The sequence below is a fragment of the Ipomoea nil genome, unplaced genomic scaffold (genome assembly GCF_001879475.1).
Source record: "Ipomoea nil cultivar Tokyo-kokei standard unplaced genomic scaffold, Asagao_1.1 scaffold1956, whole genome shotgun sequence".
In the NCBI taxonomy this organism is placed as follows: domain Eukaryota; kingdom Viridiplantae; phylum Streptophyta; class Magnoliopsida; order Solanales; family Convolvulaceae; genus Ipomoea; species Ipomoea nil.
Window position 1 is genome coordinate 1,154,838 of NW_017618384.1, and position 19,232 is coordinate 1,174,069.

Below are 19,232 nucleotides of genomic sequence, written 5' to 3' on the forward strand. Positions count from 1 at the left end.
TGATGCACATAGACAACGGTTTTTAACTGTTGTCTTTTCTTTAAAAAACAACAGTTATAAACTGTTGTCAATTGTGTTATTGAAACCGCTGTTGTTAAAAGTCACGCCCATAAAGTGTTGTCTTTTTTAGAAAAGACAACAGTTTCAAACTGTTGTCTTTTGTAAAATAGACAACGGTTTTTAACCGTTGTCTCAACGATTTTAACCGTTTTTAACCTGCTGAAATTTTAATCATATAAAAAATCAATTTATCCATTCACCATGGCCAAGTGTAGTTACAAAAGAACTAATTAACAAGTCTAAATACTTCCATGAACAATTCTAATCAAATCATATATCATCCAAGTCATAATACTACAAAAAACAATTCACGAACCAAGTCTAAATGAGTACAATAACCGTTATTGTCATAATCAACTTGTTGGAACTACATGTAAAAAGTGAGTACATTTTTGCACTATTAAAAAGGATAGCACTAATATAATAAACAAACAAAGGTTAAATGGTCTCATTAGACCCGTAGGAAGGCATCACAAAGCCCATCATCTTGCTTCTACTATGAGTTTCATTTAAATAACCAACTGCAAAGCAAACTCACTTCTAATTCCTTAATCACGCTCTCAAGTTCACCTACCTTTTTAGACCACTCCTCCGAGCTCTCTTTATATAGTTCCACAAGCTTGTTTAACTACATGAATTAAGAATGTTAGGTACAGATGCAACCTGCAACTTTAAGTCCATCACACAGCATGCAAATATGATCTCTTTATTGTAGAATGATGAGTGGTGCAGAACCCTTATCTAACACTAGAAGAAAATTCATAAATCATACTTCACGTAAAACAGCCAAACAAGGTTGAGCCTAGTAATAGGATGCATAAACATGCCCTAATATAGTAAAGAGATTTTGCATATATATTCAGCATATTTGAGTACTTTACTGAGTTAATACCAAGCCAATCCATATCCCTATTAGGAGACAAGAAATGAACCACAATTAAATAACAGAGGGAAAAAAATCTATAATTCAGATAAAACTACTTTTCTCCAGGTGGCATTACAATTTTTTAGAAGAATAAGGGTAGTTAGAGTGAGTTGCACTCAGTCTTTCATTTCTTTTTTGAATTATGTGGCTGGTAGTCTTTAGCCTACGTATAAATAGGGCTTTTATCTTGTACAGTTTTACACAGAAACATATATACAGTTTTACAGTTCCAACACTTAACACAATTGTTGCATTGTATCTTTTTGATTGATATCTTTACAACTCTATCTATACATACCAACATTTTACAATAAGAAGGCTGCACCCACTGATCCCTGTCGTCAAAAAATTAACTAAAGAGGGAAATGAGTCTATGACAAGGCAAGCTACATGCCTATTATAAAGAAAACTTTCAGTGGACAACTACAATAGCTTCTAGCTCTAATAGACAAAAAGGTGGTATAATTGAATGTCTAATAAACCAAACAAAGTGCAGGTATTAAGACTGGGGAAAAAAACATTGAATGCATTTCCTATCTGAGGATGATTAAGAGCTACATGCATCAGAATTTATGCCAAGAAAAAATTTATGGCCACAGAAGTATATTCTAAAGCTCTGTGTTCACCAGCTAAATGCTTTTTTGTGAATTAATTACTTTACTCATGAACTTTAGTATAAAAGAGGATATAAAAAATAGAAAACACTTACAGTAGAAATCTCAGCAGATGATTGTTCCTCTGTCCTAGAAGCTGCATCCTTTGATGATAACAGCTCCTTCAATTATGTAATGAAGATACAAAAATTATTAGGAAACAAATGGATCAACCAGGAAAATAAATAACATAATGGAAACTAACAGACAAACCTGCTCCAAGGATGCCATCTTCAAATCCAGCTCCCTTACTCTGTCCTTGTACCATGTCAAAGAGCTAGAACTTTCACTGAACTTCCTCTCTACCTAAATTTGTCAATACATTCATATCAGTGATGTTGTGTGGGTGAACCAAAGAATAAATAGTAGGCATGACATGCTCTTCAATACCAACTTACATCAGAAAGTTTAACAGACATGTATGCCTCAAGTTTGGAATGAGTTTTACGAAGGTTTATGAGATCATTGACTTTGGTAGTTAACTCGTCATTAAGCCATGTGTGATGCCTCTCAATTAGCTCCTTCTCCTGCTTGGGTAACATGAGATATATAATGTCCCAAAATGTAATACATAGGATCTTTATTTATTGCATTAAGCAGGTTCAGACAAATCCAGTAGTCATAGCAATTAGCCATCACATATGCATTATTTTGGTAGTAAAGTATCAACTACAAGATGTGAAAAGATAAGTATTATCTGTAAAAATGTAAAATATATGATTCTCATTACCCAAAATAAAGTAGAAACGACTCCTACATTGAATCACTATGCTGCAAAAAGTAAATATCAACTAAGCTCTTTTTTAACCTGTTGCCTCATCTTATTAGCCTGATCAGTAACATTTTTCATGAAAAGCATGTGTTTTATTGTCCTATCAATAAAGGGAATAAGCAAAAATAACACATTGCTTAAAGCCTTAGTCAATTGCAAACTAGATTGATACAGTTGAGTAATAAGCAAAAAAAATAAAAATAAATAAATAAATAAAAACATAGTTGAGTAATACAGTCCAACACAAATCAATTGCAAATCATATTTCACAAATTACGGTCTAGCACACATTATGAATTTCATTGCAGGAGGCGTTACCTTGGTTCACATGTGAGGCTAAGGCAGAGAACAGACAGCAGTTTCGTCGTCGACAGGGGCGGAGGCGGAGACCGGGCAGTAGCTTCCTCGTCGGCAGGGGCTGAGGCGGAGACTAGGCCGCAGCTTGGGCGAAGGCGGAGACCGGAGAGGAGATGCGGAGTCCTCCGGTGTCGTCGACAGCAGCTTTGTGGTCGGGACTCGGCAAGGGCGGAGGCGGAGTCTTGTTGTCAGCTGAGTTAGGGCTTGGGGAGTTGGGGGAACTAGGGAAGCGATAGAAGGGTAGACGATTAGGAAATTGGGGTACACCTCTAAGTTCTACTTTGTTTTTCTTTTGGCCAGCGAGAGGCGCCATTTTTTCGGCCAATTGGGCAATTGGAGGTGGCGATGGCGGTCTGGAGGCGGCATTTGGAGAAGAGAACTACGGAGTAATGTTTTAGGGATTTAGGAGAGAAGAGAGAAAGATGTGTGGGTTGCAAAAATTTGGTGGGAATTAGATTTTAGATTTTGGTGGGAATTAGATTTTAATGAAATAATTTTCACACACCAATATTGAGAGTAACAACATTTTTAGTATCAATAGCGAGAGTATATATTTTTAAAATAAGTATTAAATTAAAATTTCAACACTAAATTATAAATCTTTAGCTAGAGCAATTTTTAACTTTCATAAAAATTATGCAAATAATACATTTATTAGTGAGGGGGTTTTTCATTTGTCACTAATTTTCTGTCACTAAAAACTGTTTTACTTGTAGTGATAACATATATATCTAATATAATAAGGAAAATAACGAAATTTTATTTTTATTTTATAATAAGCCTTCATTTTTTTCCAAATTAAATAAGTATATTCATGGTTTTATAGGGACCGGGTCCACCATAAACCGAGTATATAGGTATAAAACGGGAGTAATAAAATAGTAGCTTTATTACCCGGGTCGCTAGACCCAAAATAGTACCGGGCATATAGGTACAGAACGCGAGATTCATAGATTTTTATATTGTAGATTCATAAATTCTATACTGTATATTTATAAAATCTTTACTCTAGATTCATAATTTCTAAATCGTAGATTCATAATTTAAATACAATAGATTCATAATTTCTATACAGTAGATTCATAATTTCTACACTGCAGATTCATAATTTCTGTATTGTTGATTCATAATTTCTAAATTGTATAGTTATCAAATTATGAACATATAGTTTTGTGATTTGTAAATACAGAGTTCAACAATTGGGAATATGAACATCGAAAATTATGAACATAGAGTTCTGTAATTGTGAATATAGAGTTCAATTATTATGAATATTATGAATTTCAAAAATTATGAATATATAGTTCGGTAATTATGAACATAGAACAGTGTGCACCATGCATGGTGCACACGATTGCACGACATAATTTGCCCTTTATTACCCGAAGCTTTATTCTTCCAAAGGCTGGCGGCCCAATTATTACAAAGATCGCGGCAAAAGAAATTAGCTATAGCTAACTGTACGACGTTAACTACTCTTTCATATCCATTCTCCACGTGTCCCATGTATGCCGGAAAGGTCGATTACCAACCCCGGCCCCTATCATACCGCCCTTAACTCCTCCACACCATACCGCACCATTCTGAACACCACACCGCACCGCACAGGGCCGTTCTATGCCATGTAATTTAATGAATTGAAAATAAAACTTTAATGAATTGTAAAATAAAATTTTAATGAATTGGCATTTAAATTTTGGCGAATAATTTTATATTTAAATATGAACGAAAATAAAACTATTAAATTAACTTTTGAATTGTATTCTTTCTTTATTAATTTTTTATGCATTATATTTGGACAAAAAATTTAATTACATTTTTATTTTTGTTTTAGATCTTCTAAACATCTATTTTCATCTCGTAACAAAAACAATGAAGGTCCAAATTATAGGTAAAAGATATGGTGTAACACTTTAATAAACAAGAGTTGGTGTGGTTTGGTGGGTTTAGCTTTGTTTGTTATGTTAGAGGTCTTGGGTTCTATCCTTCTTGGTGGCATCATTAACCTATATTTTATACAAAAGATAAGTGTTGGTGTAGCTTGGTGGGTTTAGCTTAGTTTGTTATGTTAGAAGTCTTGGGTTCTATTCTTCCTAAGGGCATCCTTCGCTTATTTTATATATAAGCAACCCAGTTATATATAATATACCAGATGTTGCACTTTGCTACATAAGAATTTGTGTTGGTTAGTTGGTTAAACTTTATTTGTTATGTTTGAGGTCATAGGTTCGACTCTTGTTGTTAATGTCATTGTTTTTATTTTATACAACTGTTGTCTTTTATAAAATAATGATGCGCAAAGACAACGGTTTTTTATTCAAATACGCTTAAATACAACATACCAAAGACAACGGTTAAATAAAACCGTTGTCTTAAACAAATAAAGAACGTGCAACGACAACGGTTATATAAAACCATTGTCGTTGTAGTGTTGTGTATTCAAGTGCTATTAAAGACAACACATAAATGACAACGGTTAAATAAAACTGTTGTCTTTTATAAAATAATATTGCGCAAAAACAACGGTTTTTTATAACTGTTGTCTTTGTAGTCTTGTGTATTCAAATACGCTTAAAGACAACATACCAAATACAACGGTTAAATAAAACCGTTGTCTTAAACAAATAAAGAACGCGCAACGACAACGGTTATAAAAAACCGTTGTCATTGTAGTGTTGTGTATTCAAGTGCTATTAAAGACAACACATAAATGACAACGGTTAAATAAAACCGTTGTCTTTTAAAAAATAATAATGCGCAAAGACAACGGTTTTAAAAAACCGTTGTCTTTGTATTGTTGTGTATTCTAGTGCGCTTAAAGACAACATACCAACGACAACGGTTAAATAAAACCGTTGTGTTTTTTTAAAAAAAGATCGCACAAAGACAACGGTTTTAAACAACCGTTGTCTTTCTAGTGTTGTGTATTCCAGTGCGCTTAAAGACAACACACCAACGACAACGGTTAAAAAAACCGTTGTCTTTTTTAAAAAAAAAACGCACATAGACAACGGTTTTATAAAACCGTTGTCGTTGTGGTGTTGTCTTTTCATAAAATGCACAAAGACAACACACTTATAACAACGGTTAATTAAAAACTGTTGTCTTTGACAAAAGTGTTGCATCAAAGACAACGGTTTTGGACCAAACTGTTGTCTTTTATACAAAAGACAACACTTTTCTTAAAAACTGTTGTCTTTCTAGTGTTGTGTATGTGCATTTTTCTTGTAGTGAACCAAACACCCCTTAGACTTATCATCACATCATTCATCATGCATGCCTCATTTTCTTTTTAGAAATAAAACAAGGAAAAAATAGCGATTTTTGTCACACTATTTATAAAAAAAACACAATGATTTAATTTATTAATTGTTATTGCGAACATTATTAACGGTTAACTTTTGTTAATGAGATTTAGATTTCAGTCTCACCAATATAAATCATTAAAGTTATAGTCTTTTTTAATAGGGACTTGTTCCTCAAGTTATATATTTATAGCACTTTTCTCTCTTGAATTACTCATTTAACCACATTAGCCCCTTCAATTATTTTAGAAATGAATTATTTTTCTCCGACCAATTATTGCGTATACGTAGGGATGACACCACTGTTCAATTCGAACTGAACCGGACACTATAGTAATCGAATTAAAAGTTTTCGGTTATGATTCAGATATGAAACCCAATATTTGGATTTCAGTTTATTAAAATTATGAATCGAAAAAATTGGATCCTGAACCGTGAACCGGCGGTTTCGGATCTGGTTCGCGATTTTGAACCGTCTTTATTTTAAAATTTTATTTTTATTTTAAAATAGTCTAAATTCAACAATAAATGTATTTTAATTTATTTTTTAGTTCAGAACATGAACTGGCCATTCCGGTTCACGATTTTAATAAACTCTAAATGTCGGGTTTGGATTATAAATTGTAATTGGAATATTTCAGTTTGGTTGCTATAGTGTCTGTTTGGTTTGAACCAAATTGTGGTCATGATTTGTGGGAGAAGAAAAATAAATGAAATATTTATTTTAAGGTTAAATATGTCCATTTAACATTTCAGGGGAAAACAACCACTTGAATAACTTAGGGGAGGAAAGTTCTATAAATATATAACTCAAGGGAAAAAAGTGCTAAAGTATATAACTTAGGGGGAAAAGTGCTATTTTCCCATTTTAATATAATGTGAAGTTTAATCTCTCTCTCTCTCTCTCTCTCTCTCTCTCTCACACACACACACACACACACACACACACACACACACACACATATATACTTATACTAGTTTTTCTACGCGCTTTGCCCGAATGGGATAATGCCCAATGATTCTTTTTAAATAAGTATTTCAAAGTATATCAATGCAATATTATATAAAAGATGCTCATGCATAGGTAAATAAATGTTGAATTTGTTTATTTAAATCGGTAATTTAAAGTGTATAAATGCAAGATAATATATGAGAGATCAATTGATTTATATACTTTAAATTACTGATTTAAATAAACAAATTCAAAATTTATTTACCTATGCATGATCATCTTCTATATAATATTGCATTGATATACTTTGAGATACTTATTTATAAAGAATCATTGGGCATTATCCATTCGCGCAAAGCGCGTAGAAAAACAAGTATATATATATATATATATATATATATATATATATATATATATATATATATATATATATATATATATACATACATATATATATACATATATATATATATATATGTGTGTGTGTGTGTGTGTGTGTGTGTGTGTGTGTGTGTGTGAGAGAGAGAGAGAGAGAGAGAGAGAGAGAGAGAGAGAGATTAAACTTCACATTATATTAAAAAGGGAAAATAGCACTTTTCCCCCTAAGTTATATACTTATAGCATTTTTCCCCTTGAGTTATATATTTATAACACTTTTCCCCCCTAAGTTATTCAAGTGGTTGTTTTCCCCTGAAATGTTAAATGGACATATTTACCCTTAAAATAAATATTTCATTTATTTGTCATCTCCCACAAATTATGACCACAATTTGGTTCAAACCAAACAGACACTATAGCAACCAAACCGAAAAATTTCAATTACAATTTTTTAATCGAAACCCGATATTTAGAGTTTATTAAAATCGCGAACTGGAATGGCCGGTTCATGTTCCTAACTAAAAAATAAAATAAAATACATTTATTGTTGAATTTAGACTATTTTAAAATAAAAATAAAAATTTAAAATAAAGACGGTTCAAAATCGCGAACCAGAACGAAACCGCCAGTTCACACACACACACACACATATACTAGTTTTTCTACGCGCTTTGCGCGAATGAGATAATGCCCAATGATTCTTTTTAAATAAGTATTTTAAAGTATATCAATGCAATATTATATAGAAGATGCTCATGCATAGGTAAATAAATGTTGAATTTGTTTATTTAAATCAGTAATTTAAAGTATATAAATGCAAGATAATATATGAGATATTGATTATATATAACTTTCACAATAATAAATGGAGTAAGGTTCAAATTGGCCACAAACGTGACTTGAAAATGCAATTAGGTTACTGAACGAAAAAAATGCAATTAGTCTACTGAAAACTCCAAATGTATGCAATTTCACTTGATAGCAGGTAACCATTAATTTTAACAAGGAGTAAAAGACATTTTTGGTCCTAGACTTATATGCCACAAACAATTTTAGTCCTCTTTAAAAAAATCAGACAATTTGTGGACACTCTTATTGTGACGAGGACAATTTTGGTCCTCCGTCAATATTCCCGTTAGATGGCCTGTTAGATGGGGGTAATTTTGTCTTTTTAGACCTCCTTCCTCCTTCCTTCTTTCTTCTTTTTCCCTCTTACTGAATACTGAGTACTGACCAAACGAAAAATAAATAAAAAAATCCATCGTAGAATTGGAGATCTCAGGGAACTCACTCTTCAATTTCGTTTGTTTTGGTAGGGGTTTAACTTCTGATTAGATTCTTTCCCCAAACAAAGCCTTCTTGTTCGTTTCTTCCCCATACTCAATCCAATTTGCTTCCCCAAATTCACATCGATTTGAGACTTCACAACTATTGCAATGAAAATCAACAAGCTAGGGTTTTGATTGTGGCCAAGTTTTCTAGGAGGAAGCGGGCGAGCGGACGAGAGTGGTGGCGGCGGCGGTGGTCACAGAAATTGGTCATGCGAAGGATGGGATGAGAAGGGTGGATAGAGAGGAGGTGGCGGCGGCGGAGGCTCAGATATGTTCGGATCTGGGATTTGAAACGCATCTGCTCGGATCTGGGATTTTTCGCACGTTGAAGCTGACCGTGAACTCTATGGGAGAGGATCTGTTCTGGGGTGTTGCAGCTGTTGGTGAGCTGTGCTACTGTCGATTTTCCATTGAGAAGAGAGAGAGACGAGAGAGAGAGAGATCGAGACGGGAAGAGAGGAGGAGATGGGGGTTGTTGGTGGATTAAACTTGTTTGTTGTTGGCAAGGAAGAAGGTTGAGGATGGGTGGTATTGTGGCTGCCATTGTTGTTGTTGTTGTTGTTGTTGTTTTCGTGAATAAAGAGAAACAGAGAGAAAATGGGTCTGTTGTTGAAAAGTCGCAATTATCCTAACTCAAACGGGGCATCTAACGGAAATATTGACGGAGGACTAAAATTGTCCTCGTTACAATAAGAGTGTCCATAAATTGTCTGATTTTTTTTAAGAGTACTAAAATTGTCCATGCCACTATAAGTCTAGGACCAAAAATGCCTTTGTCTTTTATCTTTTAACAAGTTACTTGCTTACGTGGCAGCTGAGTTGGCATTTTTAATACATTTTAATAATAAATTTTATAAAAATTTAAAAATTAAAAAAAAATGACAGGGTGGCCGTTGGCTACCCCGTCTGTTTTATTTTTATTTTTTTATTTTTAATTTAAATTTTGTCATTTTTTAAAAAATATTATAAAAATTTATTAAAAGTTATTTAAAATGCCTACTCAGCTGCCACGTAAGTAGGTGACCAGCTAAAATTGTTGGTAACTTGCTATCCGGTGAAATTCCATACATTTGGAGTGTTCAGTGACTTAGTTGCACGTTTTTGGAGTATTCAGTGGCCTAATTGCATTTTCATGTTACGTTCAGTGACCAATTTGAACCTTATTCCAAAATAAATATTTGCAACTTTGTAATAACGATAGTCTAAATACTTAGTCTAAAAGCGATAGTCTAAATAAATACAACTTTTGGTTTAAATTTCTCCAATTCTTGTTTGGGAAACATTGTTATTGTCTTCATCTTCAGTCCATGTCTTATTTTTTTTTTTTTAATTTTTTTGTTATTGGTAGTATGTCATGTGCAATTAGGTTATTGTTAGTAGCATAGAGGGATTCATCATGTAATGAGATTATGGTGTATGAAGCTTTAGATTTGCCTTCTTGTGTATATGACTGGGATTTTAGTTGTGCTATGAACTATTTATCTTGCAAGCACATGTTGATATTTGATAGTGGTAGTTTAATTTCCCCTACATGTTTCATGTGTTGTGAGATGTGTGTCATAGGTTATCATGTGAAAGTATTGAACAAAATATTAATATTTATTATATTTGTATAAAATACTTGATAAATAAATAAATATAAATATAAATATAAATATATATATATATATAATGTGTGTGTGTGTATATATATATATATATATATATATATATATATATATATATATATATATATATATATATACACACACACTATATATATATATACATATATACACTATATATATATATATATATATATATATATATATATATATATATATACATACATATACACACTATATATATATATATACATATACACACTATATATATATATATATATATATATATATATATACATACATATACACACTATATATATATATATATATATATATATATATATATATATATATATATATATATATATATATACACACACACTATATATATATATATACATATACACACTATATATATATATATATATAAAACGTATTTTGTATTATAACTTTGATATTTAATTACAAGATAATGTAAAAAGAAGACAATAGATAATGTAGTGAATATAATAAATTAATAAATTTGAAGGTAATGAATCTTTGAATTGTATAAAATAAAGATAATATAACTAATGAAATTATATTTCTTTTTAAATTTTTTTATTATGGATAATTCATTTTAAATAGAGGCATTATAGACATCTCATTTTAAATTAATTAAATGAATATGTATTATTATATTTTATGTTGTAGCTACTAATTTATTTTTTAATTTAATAAGAGCAATAAAGGGACATACATACTTTTCATCCACAATAATGAAATCATTGATTTTATTAATTTCCATTTGTTGTTGATACAAATTGTTTTGAAAGTTTGCCAATGACAATTATTATCAATAGAGGATGATGATAAATAATTCAAAATATAAGGTTACAATATATATTGTTATAATAATATAGTAAAAATTAAATTATAAATTTCAATTATTTAGACGTTTCATGCATTGATAAAAGCATAATTGAAATATTAAGTTTTGTTCTCAATAATCAAAATATGATTAATTAAACGAAAAAAAAACTTTACTTAAATTTTTTTTTTAAATGAAAGAAAATCAAATGATTTTCAAAGTTCCTGGTTTATAATCATTGAATACTATGTATTTAGTGAACTAATTATTTGACCAAAGTTTATATTAAATTTTATATTATATTTTTTAATACTAACATATTCGTAGTATATGTTTAACAATTATGTCAACTCTAATTGGGATGCAGTTCGACCCTAAGACCTTTCTTATAGAAATTAATGAGTAAGTTAAGAATAATAAATAGTTAACGGAATATTCCGTTAAGAAAGTTTATACTAAAGGAATTTAAGGTTATTTAAGGAAAGAAAATAATATAATAAAGGGTAAATAAGAAAAATCATTAAGAAATACTAAAATCAAAATAATATGAACCATTCATTTTAGGAAACAATTAGGACCAACATTTTTTTATTCCAGTTAAGGGCCTAACATTATTGGCTCATATTAAAATTGTAGATTGTAGATATATAAAAGTAAAATCCTCCTATTTCATTTTCCCGCTCAAACTTTTGTAGTAAAACTTATTTGGTAACTAAATGTAAAATGGAAATTAATTAAAATCTATTAATTGATAATATTGTTTCCATATTCACATATTAACCTAATTGGTAAATCTATTAATTGGTAATTGATGGGGGTGAGGATCCCGGCCCAAGAAGATGGGCCTAAGAGAGGAGTCCAAGATAGGAGATGGGGGCCAATAGCGAAAGAAGCCCAGTGAAAGCTTGGGCCGAGTCCAGGAGTCGGCCCAGGCCTGAGCATAAGGAGAGACCCGGCCCCGAGCCGTTAAGGAGCATTCAAAGAACCCCATTTAAGAGGAACCGGCCCAGAAAGCCATTGAAGGATGTTAAACGTAGCATTTAAGTCGGTCCAGGAGCCGTTGGGGTATTCAAAGCAGGCATCCCATAAGACTCGGCCAAACAGGATGTTTAAAAGACCAAAGAGCCGTTGGCCGACCCGGTAAACGGCGCCCAACGGCCTTATAATTGTAATTAGCCTTGAAAGCAGCAGTTAATGTCCTTCAATTCGGATGGAAGGGGGCCTACTATATAAAGGCCCCTCCACTCTTGTAAAGGGAGGCGAGTCCATGCCCAGTGAATAAGAAACACACTCTAGCTATTATTTCGACTACTCTTCCTTTGCTAAAAAGCTTTGTGAAAGGTGAATCCACCAACCAAGGTTGTGTTGGACCTCCCTGGGCCCGAAAACCCAAAAACCAACACTGGCGCTGTCTGTGGGGATCGATACAAAGAGCTACGTGACTCTTTGAGTGGGCAATTTATACCATACACCCCGGTGTATAGAGCTATGTACGCCCAGCATCAAAACGACGCCATATGGAATTGTTATGTAACGAATTTTTTTTATTAGTCTGTTAACGCCGTCAAACGGTAAGAAGAGGGAAGTGAGAGAGCGGCTCTAAAGACATGGTGTCGTCGCGCCGATCATGCATATTGGATTAGAGAACATGAGAGCGACCTGATTGTTCGATTTGCGTCGTATTCTGCAATTGTTGGATGGAAGCCATGTCTGATTCGATTGCGCAGCAGGATGTGGTGGAGACAGAGCATACAACTGATCCTGTTGGAGTGGTAGATACAAAGGATGCTAATCCAGGTATTTGATTTTTAAGATTTTATTTTGTATTTGTGTTTGATGTATGATGAATATATTGAACTCGCTGTTGAATTATATAAGAATTGATATAGAATTTCTGTTTGATTGTGGTTGTTTTGGATGTTAGTATGGTTTGATTTGAAGTTGTTGTTTCAGTGAGGTTGTACGTGTATTATATGGTTTAATTTGTTTGGTTTTATGATTATGTGTATTGTGCCATATGTGTATGTGTATTGTAGTTATGGATTATGTACATTAACAGTATGCGATATAGGTTTTATGTATTTTAATGATTATGTGTATTGTGCCATATGTTTATGTGTATCGTAGATATGGATTATGTACATTAACAATATGGGTAGTTAAAATGTATGCTATTTGTAGCTGATGGATTTGGTAGGGATGTCAGTGTGTTCGGTTGATGAAGCATATGACATATATAATGATTATGCCTTTAGAGTAGGTTTTAGCGTGAGGAGGGGTAAGCAAAGATATATTTCTGCTACAAAAACAATGAAGACGAAGATGTTCCATTGTTCGAAGGATGGATTTAAAAGGAGTACAGGAAAATGGTGTTATTCTAAAATTGATGGTTGTACAGGTTGTGGTGCATTTGTCCAATTCGATTTACATGAGAATGGGATGTGGATTGTTTCGAAGCATGAGAAGTTGCATAATCATGAATTGGTTCCACCAAGCAAGAGTTACCTTCTAAGGTCACATAGGATGGTGTCTAGGAATCATATATCATATCTTACTGATTTGAAGAGCAGTGGTGTGTCTGTTGTAGATGGTGTAAGATTCCTTAAAACACAATCAGGGGGGGGGGGGGGGGTGGGGGGGGGGATCACCACTTGTTGGGTTTACAAGTAGGGATGCATATAACTCTCTATGTACCGATGCATTGAACAGATTGGATGGTACCGATTCAAACACATTGATTGGAGGTTGTGTAGTTTTTACTTTGATTTTGAGGTGGATTTGGAGTCAAGGTTGTGTAGTTTTTTTTGGAGGGATGGACGGATGAGGAGAGACTATGATTTGTTCGGGGATTTGCTAGTTCACGATACAACATATCGTACTAACAAATATGACATGATTTGTGGACCTTTTGTTGGCATGAATAACCATTGCATGAATGTTATGTTTGGATCCGGTTTTTTGATGAATGAGAAGATTGAGTCATTTGTATGGTTTTTTAAGACATTTTTGAGATCTATGGATTACAAAAGTCCACAAAGCATAATGACTGATCAATGTGCTGCTATGGCTGCTGCAATTGTTCAAGTTTTTCCAAGTTCACGACATCGGCTATGTATATGGCATATTGGCGAGAACTCAAAGAAGCACATTAAAGGGTTAAGAAATCAAAAAGATTTCCTAAATATATTCAATTGCTTGTTGAAGTATACGGATACAAAGGCAGAGTTTGAATTTTACTGGACGAGGTACATGTCTGATGTATGCTTCGTTATTTTGTTTTTTTTTTTTTTGTTTTTTTTTTGTTTTTATTATTAGTTTACATATGGATTATCATTGAATGAATTGTTGTAGATTATATTATACAAAATACAAAATTATTTTTCTGGATCAAGTTTATGTGTATCTATTTGATAGTTTATCTGTATTCAGGTATAAGATTATGTACATTAGTCTGTTCTGTATGTTATATACTGACATGCTTGTAGGTTTACTTTAATATATCTATGGCATGTTATTTCAGGATGGTTACAACATATAAATGTCACAATAATCACTGGATTGAAAAGTTGTATGGGTGTAGAGAAAAATGGTGTCCTGCTTTTAATAAAGATTATTTTTCGGGTGGGATTTTATCTTCTCAAAGGAGTGAGACCACCAATCACTCTATTTCTAGAAGGTTGTCCAAGACATCTGGTTTGTGTGTTTTTTATAACTCTTTTGTTGGGGTCATATCAGAGTGGAGAAGTAGAGAGAATGGGGAAGATGTTCGGTGTTCACAATGTGTACCCACAATGGTGATGGATAATGTTAAGATTTTGTTGCATGCTAGGGAAATTTATACAATTGAGATATACTATTTGTTTGAAGAACAATTTTTGAAAGGTGGATCATGCTATCAAGAGTGTGTGATGTTGGAAGATGGTGTGTATAAGTATCATGTCTGGAGGCCTGATGTTGATATTATTAGGCATGAAGTAGTGTTTAACAGTAGACAAATGGACATTGGATGTAGTTGCAAGTTGTTTACTGAATTGGGGATTTTGTGTTGTCATTGTTTACGCATTCTAAATGTGCATTGTGTTTCTGAAGTCCTCGAGAAGTATATTTTGAAGAGGTGGACTAAAAAAGTTGTTGAAGTTGATAATGTTGATATAATGTCTACAGTTGATAGTGGTAATGGTGCATCTTCTGTTTGGTTATTAGAAATCATTAGGAAATTTCAGAGGCTTGCTGTTTATAGTCAGGAAAATATCGAAGGACGGAAGATTTGTGAAGAAGCAATTGCAGATGCAAAGAGAAGACTTGAAGCTGAATGTGGTGGCAGTTTATTTGAAGATTGTGACATAGGATCGACAAGTGGTGTTATAAAGGATCCATCTACTAGGCGGATGAAAGGGTTGCGGAATAGGAGGGTGAGCAGCGTTATTTCAAAGAAATATAACAAAGCAAGGGGACGGAAGCATCTTGCAAATATGGTTGCTTCCAAAATAAAATCTGCTGTTCAGTCTCAAGTTGAGGGTGATATTTTAAATATTGCAGGTGATAGATATCTTGTGCACCCAAGTTCCGGAGGTTCTAGTTTTTGTCACGTTAGCACAATGTCAAGCATGGATGATAATTAAAGCACATGTTAGTGTTAATCATCGTAGTAATATATATCACGTACAGAACGATGTTAAATCACATAACTCAGCAGTAATAAAATAGACTTTTATTATGATATGTGCTGTTTTAAAAGTTTATGTGTATTAATTATATACTTTATGTGTATTCCTTATATACTTTATGTGTATTACTTCATATGATTATGTACATTTTTATTTGTGTTAATTACTTTTATTTATTTATGTACATTTCTTTTTTAGATTTGCAGTTATCAGTATAGGGAAATGATATGCTTGGTCATATGTGTATTATGTACATGTTTACATTCAATAGGATGTTTGATTATATATATTAGCAGAAACAAAATATTTGTTAGACTTTTTTTAGTAGTATGTGCACTATTTGAAAGTTTATGTGTATTCATTATATGGGTTATATGTATTACTTCATATGATTATGTACAATTTTTGATAGTTCACAGTTTGTGTAGTATATGCATTGATTATGCACAAAACCATATTGGGGAATATGAAAAATATAGAATACAAGTAAACATTAGATTGGATTACCAAAAGGAGCATATACAAATTTCTGATAATTGTTTATCAACTGAAATTTCTAGAAATTGAACCAAAAATACAAGTAACCATGTGTTTGGATTAGCAGAACTGATTTTTACAGATTGTGGTTAGTAGTTTCACTTCTCTTTCTTGTAGTTGTCCCTTGCTGATTGCATGACTATTTCCATGTATTCGTTTTTCTTCCACATGATGATGTTTGCTGCATATTTTGCTCTAAGCGATGTAATGAAAGCAGCCTACAGTAAACAAAAAATACATGTTAAAATTAGAAGAAACAAGAGATAACAAGCGGTCATTCGGAGGCCCCCTCTTGAAGTGTCTACTCAGGTCCGAAGCCGAGAGGATAATGGATGAAGCTCACCGAGGGATCTGCGCCGCCCACCAGGGAACCCACACTCTCGCCCGGAAACTAGTCGTCCAGGGGTACTACTGGTCGACCATGATGCGAGATTGCATTGAGTGGATAGCTAAGTGCGGCATTTGCCAAGCCTTCGCCCGGAAGGATACTCGGCCGGCCACCTTCTACACGCCGGTCACCACAGCCATCCCTTTTGCTAAGTGGGGAATCGACTTGTTGGGACCGTTACCAGTCGCCCCGGGAACCCTGAAATTCTGCGTGGTGGCCATCGATTACTTCACTAAATGGGTTGAGGCCGAGCCACTGGCCACCATCACCGAGTACTAGTGTCGACGCTTCCTGTGGAAGAAGGTGATTTGCCGTTTCAGCCTGCCCGAGCACATAATTAGGGTTAACGGCAGACAGTTTGACTGCCAAGCCTTCGCCGACTTCTGTCGCCGGCATAGTATACGACACACCAAGGTATCCGTCGCGTGCCCCCAGGCCAACAGACAAGTTGAAAATGTAAATCGGACCATAGTGGACGGGATTCGGAAGAAGTTAGAAGACATCAGGGGAAATTGGGCGGATGAGCTCGACTGGGTCCTATGGGCTTATCGAACGACGCAAAGACGGGCGTTGGGAGAAAGCCCAATTTCCTTAGCATACGGCTTTGAAGCCAAGGTTCCGATAGAAGTCGTGGAACTCACCCACCGAGTCCGCAACTATTCTGATGAAGAGAATGAGGAGAGCCTTAAAATTGAGAAGAACTTCCTGGAGGAAAGAAGGGAGGCCGCAAACGCCCGGATGGTGGAATATCAGCAAGCCGTGAAGAGGTATCGTGATCGAAGGATTCGCCCACGAACCTTTCAGGTCGGCAATCTCGTGTTACAGGACCAACAGGCGAGTCAGCCTACGGAAGGGGGTAAACTCGCGATAAAATGGGAAGGACCGTATCGCATTGCAGCCGTGGTCCAAGCTGGTACCTACAAGCTGGAGACCCTAGAGGGAAAACCCGTGGACCGAATCTGGAATGTCATCCACTTGAAAAAGTTTTACCAATAAAAGGTAAGCCGTGTACAAGTATCTGAATTTCTAAACTTAAAATAAAAGAACGCTAGTTACCACCGATTAACGCCTTCCATTCGGCAAGAAGAGATAAGAAACAAGGGCCCAGACCCTTAGTCGTTTCCGTGAAAAAGCCAAAAGGAGTCAACTCGACTGAGGGACTCGACGAGAAATTAAAGAAACAACGGGGCACTGACCCTAAACCGTTTCTATGAAAAGAAAAAGCCTAAGGAGTCGCCTCGACTGAGGGACTCGGCGAGAAGAGATAGGAAACAAGGGCCCAGACCCTTAGTCGTTTCCGTGAAAAAGCCAAAAGGAGTCGCCTCAACTGAGGGACTCGGCGAGAAATTAAAGAAACAACGGGGCACTGACCCTAAACAATTTCTAAGAAAAGAAAAAGCCTAAGGAGTCGCCTCGACTGAGGGACTCGGCGAGAAGAGATAGGAAATAAGGGCCCAGACCCTTAGTCATTTCCGTGAAAAAGCCAAAAGGAGTCGCCTCGACTGAGGGACTTGGCGAGAAATTAAAGAAACAATGGGACACTGACCCTAAACCGTATCTAATAAAAGAAAAAGCCTACGTAGTCGCCTCGACTGAGAGACCTGGCGAGAAGAGATAGGAAACAAAGGCCCAGACCTTAGTCGTTTCCGTGAAAAGCCAAAAGGAGTCGCCTCGACTGAGGGACTCGGCGAGAAATTAAAGAAACAACGGGGCACTGACGCTAAACCGTTTCTAAGAAAAGAAAAAGCGTAAGGAGTCGCCTCGACTGAGGGACTCGGTGAGAAGAGAAAGGAAACAAGGGCCCAGACCCTTAGTCGTTTCCGTGAAAAAGCCAAAAGGAGTCGCCTCGACTGAGGGACTCGGCGAGAAATTAAAGAAACATCGGGGCACTGACCCTAAACCGTTTCTAAGAAATGAAAAAGCCTAAGGAGTCGCCTCGAATGAGGGACTCGGCTAGAAGAGATAGGAAACAAGGGCACTGACCCTAAACCGTTTGTAAGAAAATAAAAAGCCTAAGGAGTCGCCTCGACTGAGGGACACGGAGAGAAGAGATAGGAAATAAGGGCCCAGACCCTTAGTCGTTTCCGTGAAAAAGCCAAAAGGAGTCGCCACGACTAAGGGACTCGGCGAGAAATTGAAGAAACAACGGGGCACTGACCCCTAAAATGTTTCTAAGAAAAGAAAAAGCCTAAGGAGTCACCTCGACTGAGGGACTTGGCGAGAAGAGATAGGAAACAACCGCCCAGACCCTTAGTCGTTTCCGTGAAATAGCCAAAAGGAGTCGCCTCGACTAAGGGACTCGGCGAGAAATTAAAGAAACAACGGGGCACTGACCCTAAACCGTTTCTAAGAAAAGAAAAAGCCTAAGGAGTCGCCTTGACAGAGGGACTCGGCAAGAAGAGATAGGAACCAAGGGCCCAGACCCTTAGTCGTTTCCGTGAAAAAGCCAAAAG

The 19,232-nt window shown here is 34.9% G+C and overlaps 2 protein-coding genes across 2 annotated transcripts; one reads left to right on the forward strand and one right to left on the reverse strand.

Annotated features, from left to right (window-relative positions):
- Positions 1-390: 390 nt before the first annotated feature.
- On the reverse strand, positions 391-3,080 carry LOC109146990 (nuclear-pore anchor-like). Its single transcript, XM_019294638.1, has 6 exons — positions 2,842-3,080; positions 2,447-2,570; positions 2,037-2,165; positions 1,852-1,944; positions 1,695-1,760; positions 391-688 (listed from the first exon to the last, which is right to left on the reverse strand). The coding sequence occupies exons 1-6, from the start codon at positions 3,078-3,080 to the stop codon at positions 566-568; spliced, it is 774 nt and encodes a 257-aa protein (XP_019150183.1). The 3' UTR covers positions 391-565.
- Positions 3,081-12,893: 9,813 nt separating this feature from the next.
- On the forward strand, positions 12,894-15,809 carry LOC109146991 (protein FAR1-RELATED SEQUENCE 5-like). The gene is made up of 7 exons (XM_019294639.1): positions 12,894-12,984; positions 13,385-13,465; positions 13,586-13,779; positions 13,897-14,432; positions 14,539-14,616; positions 14,708-14,880; positions 14,923-15,809. Exons 1-7 carry the CDS (start codon positions 12,894-12,896, stop codon positions 15,807-15,809), a joined length of 2,040 nt encoding a protein of 679 aa, XP_019150184.1.
- Positions 15,810-19,232: the final 3,423 nt, after the last annotated feature.

What these genes read in the sequence shown, in the direction of transcription:
- LOC109146991 (XM_019294639.1), top strand. Translation starts at nt 12,894, where the DNA reads ATGTCTGATTCGATTGCGCAGCAGGATGTGGTGGAGACAGAGCATACA. An exon ending in GTGTGTCTGTTGTAGATGGT is followed by an intron (nt 13,780 to 13,896) that starts GTAAGATTCCTT and finishes TGCATTGAACAG; the next exon opens with ATTGGATGGTACCGATTCAA. An exon ending in TTTGAATTTTACTGGACGAG is followed by an intron (nt 14,433 to 14,538) that starts GTACATGTCTGA and finishes GAATTGTTGTAG; the next exon opens with ATTATATTATACAAAATACA.
- LOC109146990 (XM_019294638.1), bottom strand. Translation starts at nt 3,080, where the DNA reads ATGGCGCCTCTCGCTGGCCAAAAGAAAAACAAAGTAGAACTTAGAGGT. An exon ending in CTAATAAGATGAGGCAACAG is followed by an intron (nt 2,166 to 2,446) that starts GTTAAAAAAGAG and finishes TTACCCAAGCAG; the next exon opens with GAGAAGGAGCTAATTGAGAG. An exon ending in AGATGGCATCCTTGGAGCAG is followed by an intron (nt 1,761 to 1,851) that starts GTTTGTCTGTTA and finishes ACATAATTGAAG; the next exon opens with GAGCTGTTATCATCAAAGGA.